The sequence below is a fragment of the Mustela nivalis genome (assembly GCF_964662115.1).
Source record: "Mustela nivalis genome assembly, chromosome: 8".
NCBI classification, from domain to species: Eukaryota; Metazoa; Chordata; class Mammalia; order Carnivora; family Mustelidae; genus Mustela; species Mustela nivalis.
The window spans coordinates 70,114,647-70,141,166 of record NC_139027.1 but is presented as its reverse complement, the minus strand read 5'-3'; the positions used below and the strand labels follow the sequence as shown (position 1 = coordinate 70,141,166).

At 36.9% G+C, this 26,520-nt stretch overlaps 1 protein-coding gene across 31 annotated transcripts in view; it reads right to left on the bottom strand.

Annotated features, from left to right (window-relative positions):
• Positions 1 to 26,520, bottom strand: part of NRXN1 (neurexin 1) — a 1,174,729-nt gene that overhangs the window by 629,333 nt on the left and 518,876 nt on the right. For 21 of the 31 annotated variants that reach the window (XM_082745351.1, XM_082745353.1, XM_082745356.1 and 18 more), the window contains 3 exons: positions 12,735 to 13,118; positions 5,609 to 5,812; positions 3,048 to 3,074 (listed from right to left, as the gene is read on the bottom strand). In XM_082745351.1, coding sequence (XP_082601477.1) covers positions 3,048 to 3,074; positions 5,609 to 5,812; positions 12,735 to 13,118 — 615 coding nt within the window. The remainder of the gene's footprint in view (positions 1 to 3,047; positions 3,075 to 5,608; positions 5,813 to 12,734; positions 13,119 to 26,520) is intronic. The other 10 variants (XM_082745378.1, XM_082745361.1, XM_082745376.1 and 7 more) reach the window with 1 other exon arrangement.

Below are 26,520 nucleotides of genomic sequence, written 5' to 3'. Positions count from 1 at the left end.
GGCATTGAGATGACCACTATTCATAGAGATGGTTCTTTTTAAAAAAGTACCCTTTCCACACATGAAAATAAGCTTTTGATTTTTAAATGAAAGCAAGCTCTCTTTCCACTTAAAGATTCTTGACAGCTTTTCCTACAAAGAGGGAAAATGGTAGCCACAAGAATCTGCCAGAGATGCTCTCTGGAATTCAAATCTGCCCTTTCTCCAAGAAAGCCAAACAAAAGATTCTACCCCAGCCTGTCGACCAAAGACTAGTGGTGCATATAAACTACTCAAACAGAAATGGCTGAAAAAGGAACACACCTGCCATCTCTGATGGTCCCACACGTCTGAATACATGCAGCTAGATCGTCTTTCCTCTTCACCTACTACTTAATCTTCAAGGGCAATGATTGGAAAGTCTGGTACCATATATATTAACTTTTCCTTATCAAGTAACATCTGCTCTACCCTGGGGGTAAGGTATGAAGCGGGGATGAAGGATGGAGCAGGATGAAGGATGGAGCACCAAAGGAAACAGCAGAGCAATTCTGAGTAAGTATAGAGAAGGTTAAAAATGTTTCCATCCAACCTTAATAATTTAGAGTTAATATTAATTCCCAACCTAAGATAATCTTTTACATTACAGTTTGTATATTTGCTGTGGAAATTTCCTTAAGGATGTCATATTAATTTCATAATACAGTTGTATCTTAGGTATGATATAATTTTTAGAGACGATGATAGATGGTAGATGGCTGTGATTTAATAAATGTACATTCATTTTGGTTTCAGACAAACTTAAAGTTCACAGGGGATAAATGTAATAAACCAGCCACTCAAACTACAAGTTATACTGAGATACAGATATTTCAATTCATATTTTTACGGGGTAGGAAATGCACTCCAGGTGGAAATCTTTGCTTATTTAATCACTGTGAATTAGATTTGCATTATTTGATATGTAAATTCCTCCCTCTCCAACCTTTGAGGAAAAACATGATTTCTTGATGGAATTTGGGGTTCTCGCCACATCTGCCCACTATTCCCCAAATAAAACAAAGGGAAAAGAAAATGAAAGTGTTACCTGCTCATCGAATGTTCTTTTCCAGTGACTGCTGTCAAGTTAAGGCATTTGCAGTCCTGTCCGAGGTGTGCACTGAGAGCTCACAGTCACTCATTTAATTCAAGTACTTTACATGTAACACATACTCCTTAAAAAGGGGAAACATTTCACTAACCAGCAAAAAACCTTTGTCCTCAAAGGTATTATTCTGTGGAATATCCAGAGGAAAAAAGACTGTGCTTAATATTAGAATCTCATAATATAAGCCAACTGAAGAGAAGTGTCTAACAAGGGTAATAAGACTACAAGTATCTATTTCTAAAAGAGTCACTTATATAGCTAGAAAACACAGCATCACACTTGATTTGGTTAACTCCCATACTAGAATTCCAAATACTAGAGTTTATATAGTTACACTTAGTAAATTTAAACATTCATACTTTATTATATGCTTAATAGAAATAAATAAGAGTACATAAAATGGGAGTCTAGAAAGGAGTATTTTCCTCCCATTATTTTCTCAGACTCAGGATGTATCAAGAATATCTATAACTGCATTAAGGCACAAATCTAGCTTTGAGAAACTATTTCTTGATTGCCATTTTGCCTGCATGAGTGCCCCAGAGCTGAAAGCAAACTGGACCATGGTGTGAGACTCAAAAACTGTGCTCCTTCTCAGGAAGTGTGGGATGGCGTCTGAAAGGAGATGATGTAAATTTGAAAAGTCCTACCTGTGTGAGAGTTTCGAGAGATTACTTCAGGAACTGTTCCATTCGAGATAATGTTTTATGCCCTGTATGATAGTGTATCAATTTAATTTTTCATAAATCATGATTCAGTTACTTTTTTATTGCTATGATTGGAAAGATTCATATTTATGTTACTTTAAAATGAATACTAAAATATCTGAAGACAAATCTGAGTTATAAGACGCATGTGTTCAAAGTAGTATGCATTTCATTAGTAAAGCTTCTTGTTTTGTATGTTGAGGACCACCATTTTGTTCCTCAGAGGATGACATTGCTATTTGCCAACACAGCCAATGGTTTCGGGAGTAGACTTGATCAACCCACATTCAGCATTTTCCAAGGATATAGAAAATGTTTGTTCTCATTGACTAGAACAATGAGAGATTAGAATCTTGTTAGAACCATTTTTATTTACATAGCTAACAACTTTGGTATCATTGGAGGAAATTCCTTGATGTGGTCAGCAAAACTGGAAAGGAAAAAAACCTAAACATTTACGTAAAGAAATAAAATGAATTTATTCTTAAGGTAATGCTACGACTCAAAATAAAATCACAGTCCTTATATCCTTTCAGGTTCTCTAGTCCATAGTCAAATAAAACTCAGTCCATGCATCTTTTCTGATTCATCATTTGGCATGCATATCACAGATTTGAAGGGTTTTGATTATTTTTGCAGATATGTGATGAGGATGTAAAAATTCATCATGTAAATACTCTTAATGAATAAGAAAAAAACTCTTAGATAAGTAATTTTCTTTATATATATACATATAACATTGAAAAATACATTTTTCTAAGTAGAATTTTGGCTGAATTTAGAAGAATTTAATAGTAGCTCTCAAAAGGAATTCAAAAATTTTTTCTATATTTTGAGTCAAGAGATTAAAAAAAGAAAGTGAAGGAAATACTACCCATGGTATTTTTTCCTAATCTGGTGAAGAAGAGAGCTATCAGAGTCCGAGATCAGGCAAAACACAAATGCTACTTGCCTTATTCAAAGGTCTAGAGAGGTGTGTGCATCTTCTGCTCTAAAATATTTGTCACCTCTTTTAGATATAGGAACTACAGGAGGAACGTCTCCAGCTGGACAGAATTCAAAATGAATTTTTACAACCCAGATGATGGACTGGCACACTTCCAAAGTGAATTCATGAGTTTGATAAACGTCTTTGTCTTGCTTTCATTTTTTTCTGGACTAGCTTACATCATAATGGAGGAATAACATTTTAAAAATTTTGAATAGGCACTTACTGGAATTACAGTTAATCCTGATACAATCTAGATGGGGAAGAATAGATGAAAAATGAAAATTTATCCTTCAAGGTAATAGCTGCAGACATCCAATAAAATCACAGTCCACCCTTCCGGGGACAGACACATGCAAATATGGCCACTCCATATCATGTATTCTTTACATACTTCTAGAACCCAGATTCATTGTTATAAAACTTCACATTGGAAACAACAATAGGTTTTTTTTTAAAAAATGGCCAATTCAAACAAAGCTACATGGTGACAAATCTAAGTGAAAGAAAGCGTTGTTAACTGTCAAAGATGCTTGGCTTAGACTGGCTGCGACTTTCTCCCCATCTGTGAAAGAACATATCATTGTTTTCAGCATAATTAATTCAGCTCCGTCACAATGGGGTACAGTGCAAGCCCAGCTAGGCTCAGACATCTTGGACCTTCAGAGTCTAATATCCCACAAAGGCCAGTAGAACTCTTGAGAATTGTGATCAAATGGAGAGCAAGTTGAAGATCTTCTAACTTTACCCTAATGTATTTTATTTTTGTTATTATCATTGGCTTAGGAAAAGAAGTTAGCATCCAGATACTGGCCAGATTCCACGCCTTGTATTAATTGGAGGAAGAAAGAAACAACTGTGTTTTCTTCTAGTAGCCAGCAGTAGCTAAGGGGTAATGTCATTCTTCAGAGTACACGAGCCTATGCCTCTTTTAGGAGCTAACAATGTTATCTCTATGTGCTACATGTCATGGTTAGCATGGGTATTGAACTTCCTTTTCTTACACTTGCTTTTTCTATAAACACGGATGATCTAAGAACAGAATGTCTGATCTGAATAACACAGACTGTGATTATAAGGGCTGTCTTTAAAGGACTGTGTGGGATGTTTTATGTTTATTTTATGTATAGATACATATTTGTTGGTTTTTGTTGTAGTATTTAATGCCTTTGGGGAACATGAAAAATATAAACCTAGATTCTGTTTCCATATAGCTGAGTTTGTCATGTGTCGTCAACCGCATCAGAAAAGTGGTTGCAAACAGCCAAGGACCAGCACCTACACAACTCTTTCCACAGAATGCTTTGCTGTTGGAAAATTCCCATGAGTGTTTCCACTTTGGCTAGCAGCCCCTTTACTGCGATTAGGCAATTTCCTTTGACTTGTTGTAGTAACCTATCATTGTCACTAGAGGGAACTCTAACAGAACAGTAAATGACTGCCCTGCATTCTTCAGCGATGTTTAAAAAAACACCCTTATTATTTAACTTTATTTAGCTAATATTAATTGAATGTAATTGTATGCAATAAGCTACCACTGAAATAATTTTATTCTTTATGAGCTACCATTCTGCCCAGCACAATTTGAAACTGTAGGTAGAGTTTCCACAAATGCCTCACCTCATCACATTTCACTACTCTTTGTGTCAAACTATGTTTCAAATTTTATTTTTCTTTCTCCATTAATTTATTTTTGTGTGTGTTGAGCACTTCCAGGAAATACAGTAAAACCTCATTAATTTGTTCTCCTCTTGGAGCTACTGATAGTAACGAAACTTATTGGGCAGAATATTTATAATTCTTGACAAACAAAAATTGCCTGAGAAAAATTAAACAAGTTGTAAAAGATGAACTTCAGGAAGAAAACTGAATCCCAGTACTTCACTGTACATTGATGGCACAACTTCCATGAAATGACATCCTAATTACTGATAATTCTTATCCACCCATTAAAATCAGCCTAGTAAGACCTTTCCTTAAGAAGCCTTCCTAGCTATCAATTTGTGTTTTGGAACGTAATCGAAAACAAAACTGCATATTTTTTTAAGTCTACAATTCCAACTCTTTCTTAATTCGGCCTAACTTCTCCCATATTTCATATAGCTTTTTGAGGTTTTACTGTAGTGACTCTCTCCTAATGCTACAATGAAGCAGGAAAGCATTATTTCTCTGTAGAAGAGCCTGTGTTTTAGTGTTCTCATGGCTGTTTGCTACGGGCCGCAGTCTTTGGGCATTGAAGGGTTGTGGATTGCTGTTTGATAGCAAAATATCACCACACAGTATTTCCAAACAGAAAAGATGGAGTACCACAAAGGCAACTAGTCAAAGGAGAAGCCCAGAGAATACAGTAAAAGTAACTGTTGTCTACATCACAGAGCAGAAATTTGACATTTTGTGCAGATCTTATCTAAATAAAAGCAGATGGGTTTTTATTCATCTGAAAGGGTGTCCTCTATAGCAAATCAGAATACTAGTAAATACAACAATGGAAATTATTTGAGGCCTCTTCAAGCCTAACAATTTATACTTTCAATTGACCTCATTGGTACATACGGCTTCCCTTTTAAGAATCCTCAGTGGTAGAAATAACAAAATGGTAAATTATGTTCAACAAAATGAAACAATCAAAAAGATGCCCCCAAAACCTAAATTAATTTAAATGATGAAAATGAGACCATTAAGTGTTTTAACTTTCCATGGCAAAACAGGCTACTCGATAAATGTTTGCAGGCAAAACTAAACAAAAAGTGAAAAGTATTAGTTTTATGGGGGAAGGGGAGTTGTTACCTAGGTTGACCGTCAGTTTCACACGCCCTGCATCCAGCTCCAGGCGGAGGGTGTCTGCCGAGTCTCTGGAGGTGGTTGCCATGAGAATACCATAGGCGCGCTGGGATCGGAACCGTAAGGACACGTCCTCGGCCTCTGTGTGCATCACCACTGGGAGCTGGATTTTCATGAACATACTCCCATCGTAGCTCAGAACCGTTGCCTCTACAGATGGGAAGTGAATATCAAAGTTCTTGGTCAGTTTGGTACTAATTTATTCTGTGAAAAAGGACAGTGAGACCTATTAATGGCTTCTAGATAGAACACAACACTGCAAACGCAGCTCATCTTCTTCAGAAATGAGCATTTTTTTTTTTTTTTTAAAGCTGGGATGAGAAGTCACCATAATGAGGACTTCTGTGAAGTCTGCTAAACCACAGGCACAGAGATGGCACTACTTCCCTTTTTGATCGCATAGCCCTTTCTAGCTATGGCATTCATCATGCTGGTTTATCGGTGTTCATGTGTGTGTGTCTCCCTTCTCAAAGGCAGAGATCACATTCTTCTGTCTTAGTCACAGTATGAGCCTGGGCTGAGGCACAGACTAAGTAAGCAATTACTTAATGCATGTTTATACATGGCTAGGCCACTAGCTCCCCCAAATCTGCCTTTCCTCAACAAAATGAGGAGGTGCTAGCAGAGGATCTCTAAGGGTGTAGCCACCCTAAAAGTCCATGATTCTAGAAGTTTCCATCATTATCTTCTTTCATAGTATCTGCCTTCATAGGATCAAAAAAAAGTAAAAGAAATGACTTAAATGTTAGAATAAGGTCCACATTTTACCAAAGGTGATGTTCAAAGAGAGAAAAGAAGTAGCTCCAAACAACACATGGCGCTTCTTCTGAGTCACGTTGTTTAATGAGGTAACTAAGTTTTACAAAGACACAAACTGACCTCATTTTAAGCTTTATTTACAGGGAAGGGGTAGCTGAAATCATCTTCTGTCAGCACTACTCTGGTGTTCTGAAAATGTGATGCTATCACCAAAAAGCCAATAACTATGTATTTTGGTAATACTGAATAAACATGACTGGGTCTGCAGAGTTTGCATGTTTTAGTTTGTGCTACTAAATCAAAGTGGTCTGCTTTAAAAAGAGAGAAGTCGCTTAATACTGTATTAAACACATAAAGAAGAGGACACCAGAAACTGTTGATCACAAACTGCATGCTTTAAGAAATAGAACACTTTAATGTTAAACACCATATGGTGGTGGAACGTTGCAAAACAAGTATGAGTAATTCTGCTTTCTCATTGGTTCTGACAACGCAGAATACCGCTTAACAAAAGAAAAACCAGCTGGAATTAAAGGAAACTTGGAAATTCTCATTATCTTGCCCATTTACATGGCATGATTAGCTTTAATGATACAGTTGCTTATTATTGGGACTTATTCTGGAGTTGCGGTTTTGCAAGTTTGTCTGTCAAAAAGTCAGGAGAGTCAAATATTTAATCATTAGTTGTTGTCATCATGGGACTGAATGCATATCCAGAACAGATAAAGAAAGGAAGGTTCCTTCTAGGTATACCTTCTTGGTGCTCTTCTCTTCCACCTGCCTCTTGACTTAAGGGATCTTGGTCAACTCCCCCTAATATTTATTAATAGCCTGACTTCTCTCCCGAGTTCTTTCATCCATCACTCACTTAAGATTTCCAATTTAAATACTATAGTCAACCCCCCCGCCATGAACCAACTCCACATGCTCCTTCACCAATGTTCTCTAGCTTAGTAAATGGCATAATCCCATTGTTCAGAACTTAGCTTTTCTGATTTTTCTCTTAAATTCTCTGCAATGCCCAATCTATGTGCAAGTCTATAAGTCCTGTAGGCTCTAATTCCAAGCCATTTCCTGAATTTATTGTTTCTTATCCTTATCACCCAAGTATCTCTTCCTCTGCTCCAATCTCGCACCTAGACCACTATCAGAGCTCCCTCAGCGGTTTTCCCATTTCTACTCTTTCTTCCTGTCTACAGCAGCCATGCTAAACTTTTAAAGAAATAAAGCAGATTATATCCCTACACTGCTTAAATTATGTCTCCCCACCTCCCACCAATAGTTTTCCACTGCAGTTAGAATAAAAGCCGTACCGCTTTTCTACCCACAAGGTTCTCCGTGATCTGGCCCCAGCCTTTCTCCATGGCCTCAACCTTGAGCATCTCCACCACTTGTTCAGTAAACTCCAGCCACACTGATTTCATCCCTCATTCAAGTACCTGCACTTGTGGACCTGTCTGTTTTAAAAGGCTTAACCCTAAACCTCTACATGGCTGGTTCCGTTGGCATTCAGGTCTCTGGTCAAATGTGACTTCAAGAGTTCTGCTTAAAGCACCCCACTGATCCTTCCTCTAATTATTCCATATCTACTTACTCATTTCTTCTTCACAGTTACCCTTTCTTATATGTTTCTATATAGTTATCTGTTTCACCCTTTAGAATGTAAATGTTGTGAGGGCAGGGTTAGGCTCTCCTATACATTGTTCTAGCAGTAGCTGAGTACCTGTCAAATAGCATAACCTTCAGGCACATAGAAGAGGGCCAGGCACATAGAAGAGCTTCAGTACGTACTTAACTGAATTAAGGATTGCATTTGATACTGAAGATATATGAAAGAGCTTATTTTCATTTGGATATCAAGCTTACATAAATGCTCACTAAAGGAGTTAAGTATTGGGGCGTCTGGGTGGCTCAGTGGGTTAAGCCTCTGCCTTTGGCTCAGGTCATGATCCCAGGATCCTGGGATGGAGTCCCGCATCAGGGTCTCTGCTTAGTGGGGAGCCTGCTTCCTCCTCCTCTCTCTCTCTCTGACTGCCTCTTCCCCTACTTGAGATCTCTGTCTGTCAAATAAATAAAATCTTAAAAAAAAAAAAAAAAGAAGTTAAGTATTTACTCTGCCTATTGTTAAGTGGACTCTAATTTTGGTAAAGTATGTGGACATAATATTTGCTGAAGTCTACTTTGAATGACACACTGTGCCACTAAATGACAGGCTAGCATCTATTTATCAAAATACCAATCCTGTGGCTAGGCACTGACCTGACTTTGAGAAAATAAAATATAATCCTTTTAAAATAGTATGGTTCTACATTATACCACATATTTTTATTATTAGATAAGTTTCCTAACAGAAAAACTGCAGTAGTTTACTCAAAACATAATTAAGGGGCACGTGGGTAGCTCAGTCAGTTAAATGTCTGACTCTTGATTTCGGTCCTGGTCATGATCTCAGGGGTTAGATCGAGCTCCACATCAGGCTTCACCATCAGCAGGGAGTCTGCCTGAGATTCTCTTTCTCTGCCTCTCCTTCTCTGCTCCTCCCACACCCTGCGTCCATGCGCTTCCTCTCTCTCTCACAAATTAATTAATTAATTAAAAAATTAAAACATGATTGTAAAGCTATGGTGATCTCTAGGAAAAAAAGTGTTTCTTGTATAATATCAAGGGAGATTTGTTCTTTACTATTTCTTTGCCTAAACTAGAGCCAATCATTGTCCATATCTATAGAGCAACAAACACCTGAATAAACATTTAAAAGTCATTATCTATTACACAGTTCCTCAGCATCATATTGATAAAAGAACTGAAATGTTGTTAATTTTCCTTTATTTGTTTAATCTATAAACCTAGTGTCTATTATTCAATAATCACATTTTAAAATGATTTTATAATCTTCTATAAAATGCAGCTTAATTTTATTAAAAACTAAGGAGGGGGAACATCCTTCCAGAAATAGAGAGGACTGACAATGGATCCTAAACATAGTATGAAATACAATCCAAAGTTGGAAAACAATCAGAATCATTAGCCTATAACATTCTCCAAAAAAACTGCAGGAATGAAATAATATAGTAAAGTAATAAAACTTGAGTACATTTTAAATAATTCTCAATGTAAAAATAACTTGTTGATAAACGACAAATGAGCACCTGAATGATTCCTCATAATTAGAGTTAGTGTTTAATTAGACAAGAAATGGAAAATGCACAAGTTGGAGTCTAGAGTTGCCAAATAAATGGTAAACACTCTGACATTTGAAGGTTATGCTATTTGACAGCATCCTTTCACATTAGTAAAATTATCTTACCCCTTAGAACACAAAAGAGTACTTTAGAAGGCTAATTCCAATACAATACTTCCCAGAGGGGGAGAAAAAAGTTTCAGCTTTGTCTCCTGTATCTCCTTCCCCTTTGTCGTTAAGTTTGATAAATTTGCTTTTCTGTATTATTCCTTCTTGCCGTCTAAAGTGTACACCTGTGCTCAGTTTTGCCGAAAGGCAGTCACATATTGTGCACAACGATGAAAATCAGACAGGGAGCCAAATTATATTGCTCTGACATCTGTCTCTCCATCTGTTAGAGTTTTAACAAACAAGTATAAAGCAGACCTCTGATTACAACATATACACATAACCAAGAATAATTTCTACACAGCCAAGTCTCCACAAATTCTCAGCTTTATTAAAAATAAAGTAGGAGGGAAAATGCTGAATTTAATTTATATTCAATTGCACATTATTTCTATATTACTCATCCTTATGAGATCGATGCACATAAAAAATACTATTTTCCTTAATTGCCTAGGTCAGCATATACTCTTTCTTATAAATTCCTTTGCTTACTTAATGCAGAATAAAAATTTTCTATAGTAATGTGACTGCAATATTATTCCTCAGGCTGCATTATCTAAGGACTTGAACACACTTTTTATTTACTATGAACAATAATCTTTATAAATTATCAATTATTGCTCAGTAATAGTAAGATGGAGACCACTAGTACCTTTATTTTATTTATTTATTTTTTCAATTTCAGGAGTTGTCCATCAACTCTTAGGTGATTAACACCCTATTGTGATCAGAGTATATCTGGAGAAGAACCACAGTCAAAGCTCTTTCTTTTGAATTGGAAACCCCAAGGGCTGGGCACGATCCTATGTTGACTGAACTACGGCATAGCTGGGAACTGGACAGAAGCCAAATTCTGTGGTATTGAGCATGACAAGCATCCCACATCACCACTGTTCTCAGGAAATACCATAATGTGAGCGAGAAAATTAATTCTGAAAAACAAAGACTTCTAACAATACGCTGGGTGGTCTGGAAACAAAAATCGCACAAAAATGACCATTTTTTCCTCAACACACAACCAACATGGAGACAAAGAAATCTGCAGAAATTTCTAGCCACCTGTCAGATAAAAATGTATGCCGGATCCCAGTGATGAAGGTTGCTATTAAATTCTCATTTGCAAATCTACATATGCTTGCCACCCCTCCTTCTAATTATTGCGAAATAAAAATATTCCCTTTCCCTCATTCTGGCTCAGGAAGCTTGACAATTTCTATTTTTAATTTCTGCCATATGTAGTAGCAGGATCTTGCCACAGGGTGGTACACCACACATATTTAACTGAAGGCTTTTGGAATCTGCGTGACAGTTACGGTGATAGCCTTTTCTAGCTTCACTTAAGCAGGAAGCATCGTGTAACTGGCAGCTCTCTGGGTGATTAAGAAGAAAACAACAGCTTAAATCATGCAGGCCTGCGAATCTCCCATTATGTCTAAGTTGTAATATGTCTTACAAACTTTGTTGCCTTTTTGGTGGTTACTGTTGGCCCCTTTTGCCAGTTTCTGAAGACCATACAATGAAACAAATAAACTGAAATTAGAGAAGGAAATGAGAAGAGGGAATTCACAGAGAATATACACCTTACACTTGAAACTACAAAGAAATAGCTAACCTCTAATGACCATGGGTAGGAATTGCAATTCAGTACTAGGAGAATGAACGAATCTAGGTGATTAATATACTTACCCATCTATTGACCTATCTAACTGTAGAGTGCAGAACAGTAACAGTATTTTGGTTGGTAATTTAAATTGAATTCATTAAATTAGTTTATTAGATTATTTATTACTATTTTCAGATTCACTAATGTTAATAATAGAACTGATAAACTGATTCTCTTCATTAAGACAGAGAACCAAAGTCACATCTCAACTTTGGATTCTAGAAAATCACTGTTTCTGTTCTCTAGGAAGTGTGAGCTTAAACAAATTAAATGATTTCAGGATGGAAAGGGGGAAAGGAAACTAAATGTACATAGTTTATACAATACACAACAGGAGCTTTCAGGCTAACTGTCTAATGCAGAGTTATTTGAAGCATGAGAGGACAATGGAACAACTCATCAATAGTTTTCCATATTGATTTTTTTGTTCCATTGTTGGAAATGAGTGGCAATGGGTATAGTGACTAAAGCATTTATCTGATACTCTTAGGTCGATGAGAGGACTTTGTCCCTCTGCTGTTCCCCCTTTAGTCTACAGACAAACAGTGGTTTGTCTTTGCTCTTCATTCTTCCTTTTATCCTTATTCTTCTCCTTCGAATGGGAGAGGAAAAGAAAAAAAAAATGTAGCTATGCTTCCTACTAGAGAAGAAAGGAAGGGAGCTGCTCCGAAGCCCCGCAGACACACTGAGCCTTAATACCACAGAGGTAAATACAGCAGAGGTAAATCTTCTGTGATCACTCAGGTCCTAAGCAAAGGTAAGTGTCTTTGAAATAAGGGTGCATTTCTGAAATTGCCAGTGTTAATTAGATGATTGAAAGTCACCTTACTTTCTAAATTTCAAACCCGGAGAAGTAGACCAAGGGGAAGTGAGCAGACTAACTTTAGTCTCACTGCACAGTGTTAGGGAAGTGGCCTCACATGCTCTTTTTCTGGCCACGGATATTAGTGCTGGATTCCATAAATATCTCTAATTCATAGCTTCTTTACTTTCTAGGGTCCTGAAATTAAAACTGGGCAAAAGAGACTGTCATTGCTCTCAGTTACTCCTCTTTAGCCCATGCTCCGGAGGATCTGAAAGACTAACATATTTCTTCCTGCAATACCACTTCAAACTCCGTGTCCTCCCAGAATCAGGCCCTCTGAAAATCCTGTACGACTCATTAGTAGGCAGCTTGGCCTGTAGGTGTTTACCTCTCAGAGCATGCATTATGCTCCAACAGTCAGTTTAAGGTCTGAGGTCAACATTTAATACACTTTTTCGTCTCAGGGGAGTCAGCTGCTTGGTTTTTGGAATCCTACCTCTCTCGCAGGACCTGCCAAGGTAGCCTGTTCCGGAACAATCACAGACATATCTGTTCCACCCATCCCTGCACATGCCGTTGTTTTTACAAGGGTTGCTAAGGCACGGTTTTGCTGTTTCCCTTGAACAGGAGGGCTTCACTCCAGCAGTACTTTGAATTTCAGCCATTTGCCGGATATCTTTGCTCTGGCCGTCAATGAACAAATCTCTAATGCAGCCCACGTAGCCGTAGTTGAGCAGAGCAGTCCACACCTCGGTGGGGAAGACGAGGCCAGCCTTGTTCTCCGGCAAGCCCCCCAGGTACAGCTCATCATCCAGGTCCAGAATCTCACTCTCGCCAGGCGCCGTGTAGGGCGTGCGCAGTGTGTTGACAGAAATGGTACCTGTTGCAGAGACAAGAGAACACACAGGTCTTTACGGAGGACAACATGCTCACAGAATCACCATTTCTCCCTTTTGTCTGCCTGAGGGGATGCTCCTTGAGGGCAGACAGCTCTGATTCTTCTTTCTGTTCCACAGGTGCCTTATCCTTCCCAGGGGAGTCAAAACCAAAGTGGATGGCCAACTGAGAGTCTGTCAGTCTTCAACAGGTAAATAAAGAAAAGAAAAAGGAAGACTTAAAGAAAAAAAAAAAAAAGGATGGAAGGAAAGAGAAATCACCATTCTATATCACTCTCCAACAGGTCAGTCAGAAAAGAAAGAAAAAGAAAGGAGAAGCTGACATGATACACTACCCTTTGGACTAAAGTCAGATTCACAGTTGGTGAGTGCTCATTTTCAAAGCTGGTGTACATCTGCAAACTAAAAAAAAAAAAAAAAAAAAAAAGATTGCAGGCACCCACCTTTAACTGACTCGATTGCTTTTAATGAAAACAATAGTTTGACAGATTATCTATGTCAAAACTTGACTTCACCACTCTTACGTGTATCAATCTATTGAGAAGCTCTATGGTCTTGGTCTATTCATCCATAACATGGGTTTAGTAATATGACATACCTCTCAGGGTTGCTCTAAGTGTTTAAAAAAATGGTATTAATAAAGCATCTGGTTTGTAATAAGCACTGCATAAGTGTTGTGTATCATGATTCATCATAAGAACCAAGTCAAACTGGCTGTTTACTTTTTTTTAAAAATTTTTAATCCAAACTAGTTAGTCATCTAAATTGCAAGTCTTTCCCAACTCACTCCAAATGTAAGAGGAGAATAATTCTATTAGTTTACAAATATGCAGGAACCCTGGTTTTAAGCAGAGGATGAAAAGGTAGACATTCAAATGGGATTAATTGAGAATAACAGAAAAAATATTTGTGGGATCCATTAAATGAAAAAAAAAATGAAAGACTGAAGGCAGTTTTTGATTAAAACTTCTATCATGTACCACCAGATTATTCAAAATTCCACCAATGTTGTCTCCAGAAGGATATTATAAAAATGAAAATAATATACCTAAGAATGACATCTCACTATATGTTATCAGATTGTCTCAGATTTATTTTTCAGGTCTAGACCATAAAGCAAAATAGGTAGAATATTAAGAAAGAAAGTAGATTTAGAAATGTCTGCTGAGAGAGGGCCTCAGGGATTTAGGGGGCAGATATACAGATAGACAGGCCAGGAGACAGAAGTTGGGGTACAAAGGTAGCGACAAGAAGGGGAGAGTCTAGTGTGAATAGAGGATAGGTAGAAGATGCATTTTAGCAGTTTCACAGAATACCTAAAGTCCATCCCCAAATGAAAATACAGCCTGTAATGAATGTCAAACATGCAACTAATTAAGGATGCAGGGCCACTGGCCTCTGCACTGTCCCCAGGAGCATTCTGAAGCCCAGCAGAAGGGGTACTTTTCAAGATGCGCAGTGTAATGGGATCTGTTCTTGCGTGAGAGCAAGCCACGAACACCACTGACAGAGACTGCACAGGCAGCCAAGTCACTAAGGGGAGATTTGTCTCTCTAGACTTCCACAGAAAGAAATAGAAAAAGCTCTCAGGAGAGAAACACTGAAAGGCATTGCTATTTTGGCCTTCCGAAGAGGGGAACATAACAGGGATTTTGTAGGGACGTAGCAAGAAGGCAAAAGGACAATGTATTCACTTTTACAGGTCACATTCGTGCAAATGTCTGGAAGAAAACTCATTTAGGAACATACAGGCACTGTAAAATCCTACTTAGAGAAAAAATATAATTTGGGGGAAATGAAATATATGATTTTGAGATAGAATGATGTCATTTTCTCTTCCTAATAGAATTTCATTACAAGCATTTTTAACTGTCCAAAATGCTTTAAGAAGTGAGTTAAAAGATGATCCCTGTCCTCTGCAGCAGCTAATGGAAGTTAGAAAATGGTGAGAAAGAGGATTAATGGCAAAGGAAAGGTGGAGATATATATACATGTATGTGTGTGTATATAATATATATTATATACATTGTAAGCAAAAGTATGGAATGAATGCAGTGATTTCTGTTTTTAAGACAAAAGTGTGAGAAGTGCCACACCCTGTTTTCTAATTAGTTAAAAATGGCTTCTTAGAAATGAATATATGATACTGAGAGGCAACTGTTAGGAGACACAGAGGAAGTGAACAATGACAAAGTTTTACAAGAGCAGGCATTTGTTTTTAAAAAATGTGTAATTTTCCCATGTGCCTTCTTACTTATGGAAAAAGCCTGATTCAGCTCAGGAAGAAACAGAACAAAATAAAACAAAACACTTGGTGAACATGTGGTACTGGAAGTCCACGCTGAGAGGTGCTTGGAGGGTTCCTGAGATGAGGAATTCAGTGGGGGATCACACTGGTGCTCTCCTCTCCCCCACAGAGTTTGCTCAGCTCAGTACATTAAGTAGTTTCCAAAGTCACGGTGTCCTCCCTGGGGCCAGGACTTTCACAGTCAGCCATCAACAGTCTGACAGTGAGGACAGAGTGACTGGGTATCCTAATTTTTATTTATGGTGTGTTGGAGCCTACTTTAAACAGAGCCTTGTAAGAAAATTCCAATATGCTTTTATGAATGTGTTTGTTGTGGCCAGAGCGAGATAGTCACGATAACTTTGTGGTTAGACTAGAGTTTTCTGATCACAACACCTAAGTTAATCCACAGGTTTTATACCGTCTAGTGCACACACACGTACACCCACACACACTTAGGTTAAGCAAAAATTTAACAGAAAAATATTTGGCTCTATTACTGCTGAGGCACTCTGATATTATTTTCTTATGTAATTTTATTAATACAGATGCTGGACATGACCCACCAAATTGATTTCAGGACTGATTAACAGGCTGTAACCCATAGTTCAAAAACCACAGACAGAGAGGTTATTGTCATAATAACCTCATTAAAGGGTAAGATATTTTTCCCCATTGCTCCTCTTTGTCCCTTTGAGAGATAAGTTTAGAGTTCTCATGGGAAGAAGCAGTGCAAGATTAGAGAGATATCAAAGAAAAAAAAAAAAAAAAAGCAATACAATCCTAACCTCAACTCTAATACAATCTAAGAAGAATTAGAACTTTAATTTAGCCCTGGATTCAAGGTAAAGAGGTACGTTGAGCATATGCATATGTCAGATATTTTTGCAGGGCACCTGGGTGGCTCAGTTGGTTGAGCGACTGCCTTTGGCTTAGGTCCTTATCCTGCAGTTCCAGGATCAAGTCCCCCATGGAGCTCCCTGGTCAGTGGAGAGACAGCCTCTCCCTCTGACCTTCTCCCTTCTCATGCTCTCCCTCCCTCACTCTCACTCTCTTTCTCAAATAAATAAATAAAAATCTTTTAAAAATATTTTGCCAACAAATAGAATGAGACAATCGTAACTGAAAGGCAACTGCCATCTTCTCTACAAGCTTTACCAATCCACGTGGTCTTATATTTTAGAATATCTTTGTAAAAGAGATGGCAAACAAAGGGAAATTTAATTTAAACGGGAATGGAAACAATCAGTTTTATATTCTGAAGATTCACAAAATAAAAACTATACTTAAATAGTAACTAAATATTATTGAGTCAGACTTATATTTATATTTAGATATACTTCTATTGATACTGTATTTAGCCTAGACATGTGCAAATGTCCTGAGATGTACACATTTATGATCAGGGATTTGAATCCCAAATTCCTTAATGATTTTATTATTGATATGAATCAAAGGACATATTCACATAAGCAAAAGACTCATCACAGAATCACTGAATTCATTTACACCAATTTAACACATATACATGAGTATAGTGAAATTTCAATATTAAGGTCTAAGTGCCTATTCATTATAATTAAGTTACAAAAGCAGTGATTACCAAGAAAATATGAGATGAATCCTTAAGCCTTGTTTTTGATAATTAGAGACAATTGAGTAGTTGCTACATCTGTATATATCAATAAAAAAAATAAGAATTTTCCAAAGTTTGAGCTAGGATGAGATGTAAATAAATTTTTAAGAGAAAACAAAAATCTAGGTATATTATTGTTTTATCCATCTATCTAATTCAAAGAGCTACAACTATTTATGTATTCTCTGTGGAATAGCTTGATTATTTCATGCATTTTACCTTCTTTCACTAAAATTACCTTTAAAATCTTTGGTAAATTAATATTTTACTTAAACATTGCTATATTTGAGCTCTTAAAAACCTGTAGATGGTAGTCCTATTTGGGGATTTATTTGGATCAGTATTTCATGCCTCAATATTTAAGACTCCAAAGCACCTTCCTATGTAATTTTGCTTTTAAAGAAATAAAATTTCACCAACAGTGTAGGAGGGTTCCCCTTTCTCCGCATCCTCGCCAGCATCTGTCATTTCCTGACTTGTTGATTTTAGCCATTCTGACAAATAAAAAATATATCTCTGTACATATGACTTTTGTAATTGTAACACTGAAATCACACTAACATATATTAATGTTTAACTCCAGTCATTTTCACTGCATAAGCAAAACGTAAAACAAAGCTGACAAATACACAATGTAATATTTATTTAAGGATATTCATGAAGCATAAGTAATGAATTCATGCTTTATGTAAAATTATACGTTAAAGGGGAAAAACTATTGAAAACAGTTCTTAGTTTATAAAAATGGAAATCATCTTTCCTATTTTGCTGGTATTTATAACTTGTTAGTTTCCATTCTTGTGTTGTTGGTTTTTTTTGTTTAAATCTAATTTTTCTTGACCCTTCCACTTCCAGATTAGTTTTCAGGACGAGAGAAAGCATAGAGCGAAGGGAGATTTAAAATAAGGTAATTTGATTATAATTACTGCAAAAATTTAAGTGACCAGGAAATGGGAGGTAGAAAACTGTGTTATAATGAGAATGCTTTTGCCAGGTCAGAGGAAACCCGCTTCCATATTCTAGCTTTTGCAACTAACTAGCTGGCAAGCTGAGCCAAATATTGGATTCGCTAGGTCTCAATGTGTCTCTTAGGAAAAATAAAGGAATTGACTGGGTGTCAGTAAGGTTCCTTTTTGAATAAAATTTTCTGAAATTACTACTTAAAATAATTTTTAGTTATGTATTTTATTTTTCTATAATTCTGTTTCATCTCTTCGTTGCAGAAGAGAATTAGATTTCAAAAACTTAAAAATTTACAGGTCAAATTCATATTCTTTTTTTTTAAAGATTTTATTTATTTGAAGTGGGGAGGGGAGAGAGGCACAGAGAGAGAGAGAGAGAGAGAGAGAATCTCAAACAGATTCTATGCTGACTGTGGAACCAGACGTAGACCCAGACATGGAGCTCAATCTCATGACGCAGAGATCAGGACCTGAGCTCCAAAAGTTGGACACTTAACCAATCCTTTCACCCAGGTGTCCCAGAATGCATATTCTATTAATAATTTAAACTCAGTAACAAGATATAATGTAAATGCTGAAAGTAGAATGAAACATTGGTTATATAATATGATGCAAAATGCAAAATATAGAATTCCAACAAAATAGTAAAACAAACCAAAAAATGAACCATAATATTAACAGTGTTCATTTTGGATTATGAGTGGATAGTTTCTTCTTTTCAATTTTCTGTGTCTTTTTTGTTTTTAATATTTTATTTCTGTAGTGAGAGGGAGAACAGCTGGGGAAGAGGAAGAGGAAGAAGCAGATTCCCTGTTGAGCAGGGATCCTGACTAGGGTCTTAATCCTAAGATCCCAGGATCCCAGGATCATGACATGAGCCAAAGGCATATGCTTAACTCACTGAGCCACCCAGGTGCCCCCTGTGCCTTCTAAAAACACAATGTCATATGTTAGGTTTATAATAGGGACTGAAATAACATTTATTTTAAAAAAGAATAAAAAGAAAAAGAAAATTTTAATATTCCTTTTTCTGCTTATTTCTATGTGTTTTCTCCTTCCTTGGATCTACCCATGAGCCAGGAATGTCAAGAATAAACAAGCATATGAAGAAATAAATCTTTGAAAAAATTAAAAGTTTGATGATATCTTGTAAGGGGGAAGAGTGAGGAGGGAAAGGACATATCATGTTTTATGGACAAGTGTAAATTGAAATGGCCTATGAGCAAAATGATCTGTCATTAATTTTCAAAATTAAAAATGCTTTGTCCAGTGATTCCAGTTCTCAAAATTTATCCTATAAAAATTCTGATGTACATGCATAAAGACCTAACATGAAAATTTTCTTTATAAATTAGTTTAAAATAGTGAAATTTTTTAAAAGCAAAAAGTTGAATGTCCATCAACAGAAAAGTGACGTTTATTTTATAAGTGTAAATATATGTATAGCTATATTAATGCAAAAGCAAATGTGGTTACCTGTGAAGGAGGAAATGAACTGGTGAGGGAGGTATGTAGCACGGAGAAACTCTTTTATGTACTTTTTGAAATGCCAGAACATTTTCACCAATAGCACAAATTTATATGTTACATACATGCTGTGTGTTAAGCATATGCACATATACAAACACAGATACACACTCATAGCAATAGGTATGTGTACAAGTTTTTAAGATTATCATATGCAATGTTGGGTAGTTGTAGACATCAACCAAGTGGTATATTTTATAATTAAAATATTAAAATTAAAATACTATTTTTTGGAATTTACACAGATACCTACTCAGCACTCCACAATGTGAGTCATGCTGCTGAATGTGGTCACCTCAGGGTGCAACTGACACCCTTGTCCAAGGTCTCCCCATTAAACTGATAGGCCCAGGGGCACCTGGGTGGCTCAGTTGTTAAGCATATGCCTTTGGCTCATGTCATGATCCCAGGGTTCTGCTCAGCGGGAAGCCCTCTTCTCCCTCTCCCACCCACCCCCTGCTTGTGTTCCCTCTCTCGCTGTGTCTCTTTCTGTCAAATATATATTAAAATCTTTAAAAAATAAATAAATAAACTGATAGGCCCAGAAAGTAGATTTGGTAGACTGAGAGCAGGTTCCATCTCTCAGGGTCTGACTGATTTACCAAGCCCCTAAGACTGCTGTATAAAATAAGAATGCCAAGTTATTAATTCTGTATGAGCTATTAACTGTCACAGGATATGGAATGATTCCTGGGTAGCTTTGCCAGGATGAGATGCCAGCTTACAGTCCAAATGTTTATTCACTTATGATGGGAAATTTAATTGGTAACAGGAACCTGAATACTCATATATCTATGACTGGTCAATTATACCCGTCTACTATAATTAGACTTGTAATAAAGAATTACATTTATTATATAGTAATGGTAAGTACGTATATTTTATATAAATTATATATATACATACATACATGTTAACAGAACCTGGAAGAAAGTGTACAAAACTGAAAATATTTCTTGGAGGGGAAAAAAAAACAGGTGATGTTTTTCTTGTTAAAAATATTCAAAATAAATAAATAAATATAAACATAAGTTTAATAAAATTTAATGTAACAAATTTATGCAAAATTGACTCCATCTAGTCATTGGGATAGCTAAATAATTAATAAATTAATGATAAAGTGCTTCAGTTTTCCCACTGATGTGTAGAGGTTTAGAGACATGCATGTAAAACAATATTATAAATTTACTTAAAACTATTTCAGTGTTTGCAGTGAGCAAGTAGGTAGAGGCATGGGAGGAATGTTTATAGTCAAAGGGCAAGTTTAAATCAAGACCTAAACCGAGAAATTGTCTAATGGTTGTTCAAGTAGAAATGTTTAAGTGTGGTGATTCATGAATGGTATACACAGAAATCAGTTCTGGTAATAGATAGCTAGAAAGTGCTGTTCACATCAAACCGTGATTACTATAAACCTCTAATTATGTGCTCTGGGGAGAGCCTTGTGCCTTTCCCACTGTAATTTCTAGTTCTTAAACTGGAACTCTATGACTTCAATTCAATCTCAATGGTTTCTTAGCTGTTAAATGTAGGCTTACCCATGAATAACCACCGATACAATCTGCTGTACCCTGCTGTACATAAGCAGAATTTGACAATAATAATGAGTTTTCTCTTTTATTTCAATGTGCAATGATGGTTTGCAAAAAAAAAAAAAAAAAAAAAAAATTACTGGCAGTTTGCTGTAAAAATACTTGAGAGGATACCTTTGACTGAGCCAAAGAGTTTAATGCAAATTTAAACAATATCCATGCACCAAGAAAACAGTCATTAACCTCATCCTAATTTTACTACAATTCACACTTTAGCTAAATACCCAGACACGGTTATTTTGTGTTAAGTTTGGGAGCAAAGGACACAGAAAGGAGAACTCTGGAAAGGGAAGAGTGGCTGGTAAGGAGCCATCAGCTCTAAGTCCTGCAAAGTTTGCAGAGTAATGAACCTCCTCAATCATATTTATTAACTCAGTAACTTAGGGATTTTGCTCTGTTAAGTAGCTAAGCTATCCAGGGAAGATACTCACTTTTTGCAGCACTCAGGTCATACACTCTGACCAGGAAATCATGCCTGCACTTTGTATGGTTCCTCCTTTGCCAGTCTAACCCAGATCTGAAAAGGCCATTCATGGCTCAGCCTATCAAGCCCCATGTCACTGGTCACAGACTGAGCAGGCAAAGGAAGAAGCTATACTGTACCAAGAGAGCAGTTGTGGCCAACAGTAGCAAAGTGGAAATACAATGTTTCTTTTCCAGGTTACAGAACAGAAGGGAGGTACAGCACAATACAATTAATTGTGCTGACAATGGGGTTCTAGAAATTCATCTGAAGACAGTATTTCTCACCAAACAAGGGGCTCATATATCCATCTTTTCGTGAACAAAGTACTGAAGGGCAAAGTGACAGAAAGATAGGCAGTGCAGGTGACAATCTTCCTCGTCATTAGCATGCTTACTGTGACTGCATATCTCAGCCCTCAGAAAGAAGTGAACACCTTCCCTTAATTTTCCTTATACCTACATGTTTGTTAAATGATATAGCGACCTCATGAACAAGCAAAGATAGCAGTTCTGTTCTCCTAAGAGCTTGTCATTTTTGTCAGGCTTACCATAGTTCCATAGTTTCTCTAACAATTATGTAACTTCCTCACTGTGATTTTTTTTTTTTTTTTTTTTTGGACACCTGGGCCTGGAGGATGGCTTTGTATTCATAAAAAAGGGCAGCACCTGTAATCTTATATTGTGTATTATATTGTGTAAATGGTTTTCAGGAAGTAAGGTAAATTCCTAAAAAACTTGCATTAAAACTAAAAGAGTGCGATTACTCTTCAAATGTAAAGATGATACTACTGCTAGTTTTAGAATATTAGGGGTGGGTTGGCACTAAGCCATTCACCTATTTTTATTCTTTATTTTTCCTTGTACCAAATATTTATTAAACAACTTCTATTGCACAAGAAAGTACCAGGACCTGTAGGTGAAAACATAATTAAGATATTCCCTTCCATAATAAGTTTCTTTTGTAGATTGCTTAGAGAATATTAAAAATTTAGTCTGTCCACCAAATATGGTTTTAACCCTACAGAGGGAGGTAACCATTAGTTACTGGCATCAAATTAATGGCCATGGCTTCACTCCTACTAACTTTAGTATGGTCAATATCAGGAAGAAGAATTCCCAGCCCTAAGCTCCCTTTACTTTAATAACAGAGAAAATGGCTCATCAAATATTTTTAAATATTCAGCTGAAGAGTATCCCGGGCAACCTTCATCATCCATGAGTCAGAAAGCAGCCCACACTGACCTCTTGTCTTAGAGGTATCATTGTCCCATGTTATAATAAGACTAATTTTCATATAGCCTCTGAATATAACTGGTGTGAAAAATGGATAAAACGAATTATTTCTTCAAATTCTATGTTTCTTAGTTTTAACTGAGCTATAAATCTAAGTATTTCACCGACCTAACTCAGAAATATCCTTTAAGTAAAAAAGAAGCTAGTAGAGCTATTCATTCAATTTTTAAAAGGCTGCTTTATACCAAACCAATGTAGTGTGCAAATATAGAACTTAATTAAAATACTATATATAAAATATTAACAGCTGTAGTTATTAACATTACATTAAATTCCCTTGAGCTAGGCCAACATAAAATGAGCTCTCTTTTCTTTCAATTTAGTAAAGGGCAGAACTTGGTGTAGTGAATAAGCTTTGGTTTTTACACTGTTTGTCTCAATTCACTAATCTGAAATTGTAATTGCATAAAAGTACCTTACTAGCTTCATATCACTGAGCATACTAACAATCTTTCCTTTGGATTCCAACAAAAATATCATGTCTTATTTTCTTAAGGTAAATTATACTGTCTAAAGGCATCCCTCTCTCATCTTCCCATCCAGCATTGAGCTTTAACACAAATATTCTCTGCTTTTGACCTTTTCCAATGAGGGTGCAAAAAGGGTACTTAAGAAACTATTGGCAATTTTGGAGAACTAAAGAACTTAAAGAGAAAAAAAAGTGGATTTTATTTGGCCTGAGGATTAAGGCATTTATCCAATTCTTATTGTAATAGGTCATCCAAGGAACTTGGGAATCTAACTAGACCACATCAACACTTAAGACTAGAATAAATTACCACTATCAAATGAGTAATGGCTGGTTTTGTTTTCTGTTAGACATTGTTTGTATTTATTAAAGTTTTGACACTAACCATTTATTTCTTCATACAGTTAATAAAATACCTCATTTCTAGGTGAATAAAATATAACTGATCTGAAGTATGGTAACTTTGCTCCTCTGAACTTCCAAAAGATGTCCACTTTATGGGGCATCTGGGTGGCTCAGCTGGTTAAGTGTCTGCCTTTAGCTCAGGTCATGATCTCAGGGTCCTGGGATAAGTCCTGCATTGAGCCCCACTTTGAGATCTGAATCGGACTCCCTGCTCAGTGCGGAGTCTGCTTCTCCCTCTCCCTCTGTTTTCTGCCCCCACTCCTACTCCCTCTTTATCAAATAAATAAATAAAATCTTTTTTTAAAGTCCACTTAATCTAATCAGTTATGTTTTAAATTATTATGAAAACTGGGTGGTTCAGTTAAGCATCCAACACTTGACTCAACTCGGGTCATGACCTAAGGGTCGTGAGATCAATTTGTACATTGGTTTGAGTGTGGAGTCTGCTTGAGATTCTCTCCCTTGCCCTTTCCCTGGCTTGTGCTTGTTATTTCTATGTCTCTCAATAAATAAATAAACAAATAAAAATAAATTTTTAGGAAATCTAACATCTACGTACACATATGTGAGAGTGATTTAAAAATTTAATTCTAGGGGCATTTTAAACCAAACTATATCATCCAGAAGTTAGTATTCAAAGCATAAGTCCATGCTCCATTCTTCTTCTTCTTCTTTTTTTTTTTAAGATTTTATTTATCTATTTGACAGATAGCGATCATAAGTAGGCAGAGATGCAGGCAGAGAGAGATGGGAGGAAGCAGGCTCCCTGCTGAGCAGAGAGCCTGGATGCCAGGCTTAATCCTTGGACCCTGGGATCATGACCTGAGCCAGGCAGAGGCTTTAACCCACTGAGCCACCCAGGCGCCCCTCCATTCCTCTTTTTTAGACTTCTGTTTGGAAGTTCCTAAGTAGCCAATTAACTGCTAACTCTGGTACAAACAGGCTGGAGGAAGTGAAAGGGAAGTACTCCATCGCTATATTTTTGTATTCCCCTTAATGTACACTTCTCAGCTTAAATCAGGAAAAAAAAAAAAAGAGGAATCTAATTTCTAATGGAATCAGTATAATGCAGCAGGCAAAAAAAAAGTTGTCTATACTCAGTCATCTAAGATAACAGAACTGATAAAAGTATAGATAGCACAGAGTGGCAACTAATCTTCCCTGTGGAAGATTTCAGGGAAATCTGGGGGAGGAAGGGAAAGGGAGGGAGGGAGACCACAGTTTCCAGGAAGGGATGAATTTGAAATCGTCTCTGAGAGTCTGAGGACCAGAGCAATGGGTTCTGACCTTCCTTCAATTTTCTACCCTCAGCCCTGGGTCCCTCTAAATTCCCATTTGTTCCATTTTTCTATTTTTTTGGGAAAAAAAAGTAGGATGTCAATCACAATATTTTTGATTGATAAGCAGGAAAACAAGGCATGACTAAAAGTTAAACAGGACACAGTTCTGCAGAGGGATGCTGGGAGGACACGAGTGACAAGGGGGTCTATGAAAGGAGCACTCACTTCAGGACTGCAGCATGGCCTTCCTAAAATAGGATGGTGATCACAGATGACTGAATCTGAAAGAGGCACTAAGTGTTCTCTGGTCTACATTGATCATCAGCTGGAAGTCAAAGCTTTGCAAAAATATAGAATCCTAGATCCCATTACTGTTGATACCTCTTTTTTTTTAAATTTTTTTAAAGATTTTATTTATTTATTTGACAGAGAGAGATCACAAGTAGGCAGAGAGAGAGAGGAGGAAGCAGGCTCCCTGCTGAGCAGAGAGCCCCATGTGGGACTCGATCCCAGGACCCTGAGATCATGACCTGAGCCGAAGGCAGCGGCCTAACCCACTGAGCCACCCAGGCACCCCTGTTGATACCTCTTAATCAGGTCTGAGAGCCAGGTTCTTTCCAATATGTTTTATGAAGGAAGAAATTCAGACCCACAAAAGATGCCTTGGCCAAGCTTACACTGATATTTAATGGAAAATCCAGAGTGCATAGTATGGTATGTAAGTAAATAAGGAAGTTTGGGGAGGGAAGGAAGGAGAGTAGTTAGGTCTAAATTCAGCTGTCTTCTATTATAAGAAGTTAATTTTTATTTGTAAGTGAGAGGAACAATTAGAGTGTGGGAGCACAACATGAAGAAAGTAAAAAGGACATAGTATATAGTTATATACCTAAAATAAGTTGCTTCTCTCTTCTGCTCTCTTTCTCCCTCTTTGTCTTCTTCTCTCTCTTTCTCTCTCTCATGTCCTTCGTTTCTACAAATGCTATTTCCTCTGCCTGGGTAATCTTTGCCCCTACAAACCTAACGCTAGTCAATTCCTTAAGCCTCCTAATCCATTCTCAAATTTCAAAGTAAGTAAATACTATTTCTTCAGGCCTTGCCTACAATGCCCCCTCCTTTCCCCAATCACATGCATGTACACACATACACAACACAGGCATACACACACACACACACCCGTAGGATGAAAAGCATAGCAAAAGGAAGAGGAAAGATTCCTATTGGTTCAGTTCTAAACATCTTTCATTAGAAAAGGAATTTATTTGGAAGTCAACAGAGTTATGCCCATGTTATGGCATTAAGGTGTTTTTTGATAACACAGACCCAACTTCTATAAAAATTAAACTAAGGATTAAAAATAAAACTAAGGATTTTCTACATGGATTGTTGAATTTTCCTTTTTTCATATTTTGTATTTGTCACTGCAGGCACCTCCAAACATTCAATGATAGAAGCAATAATTGAGAACACAAG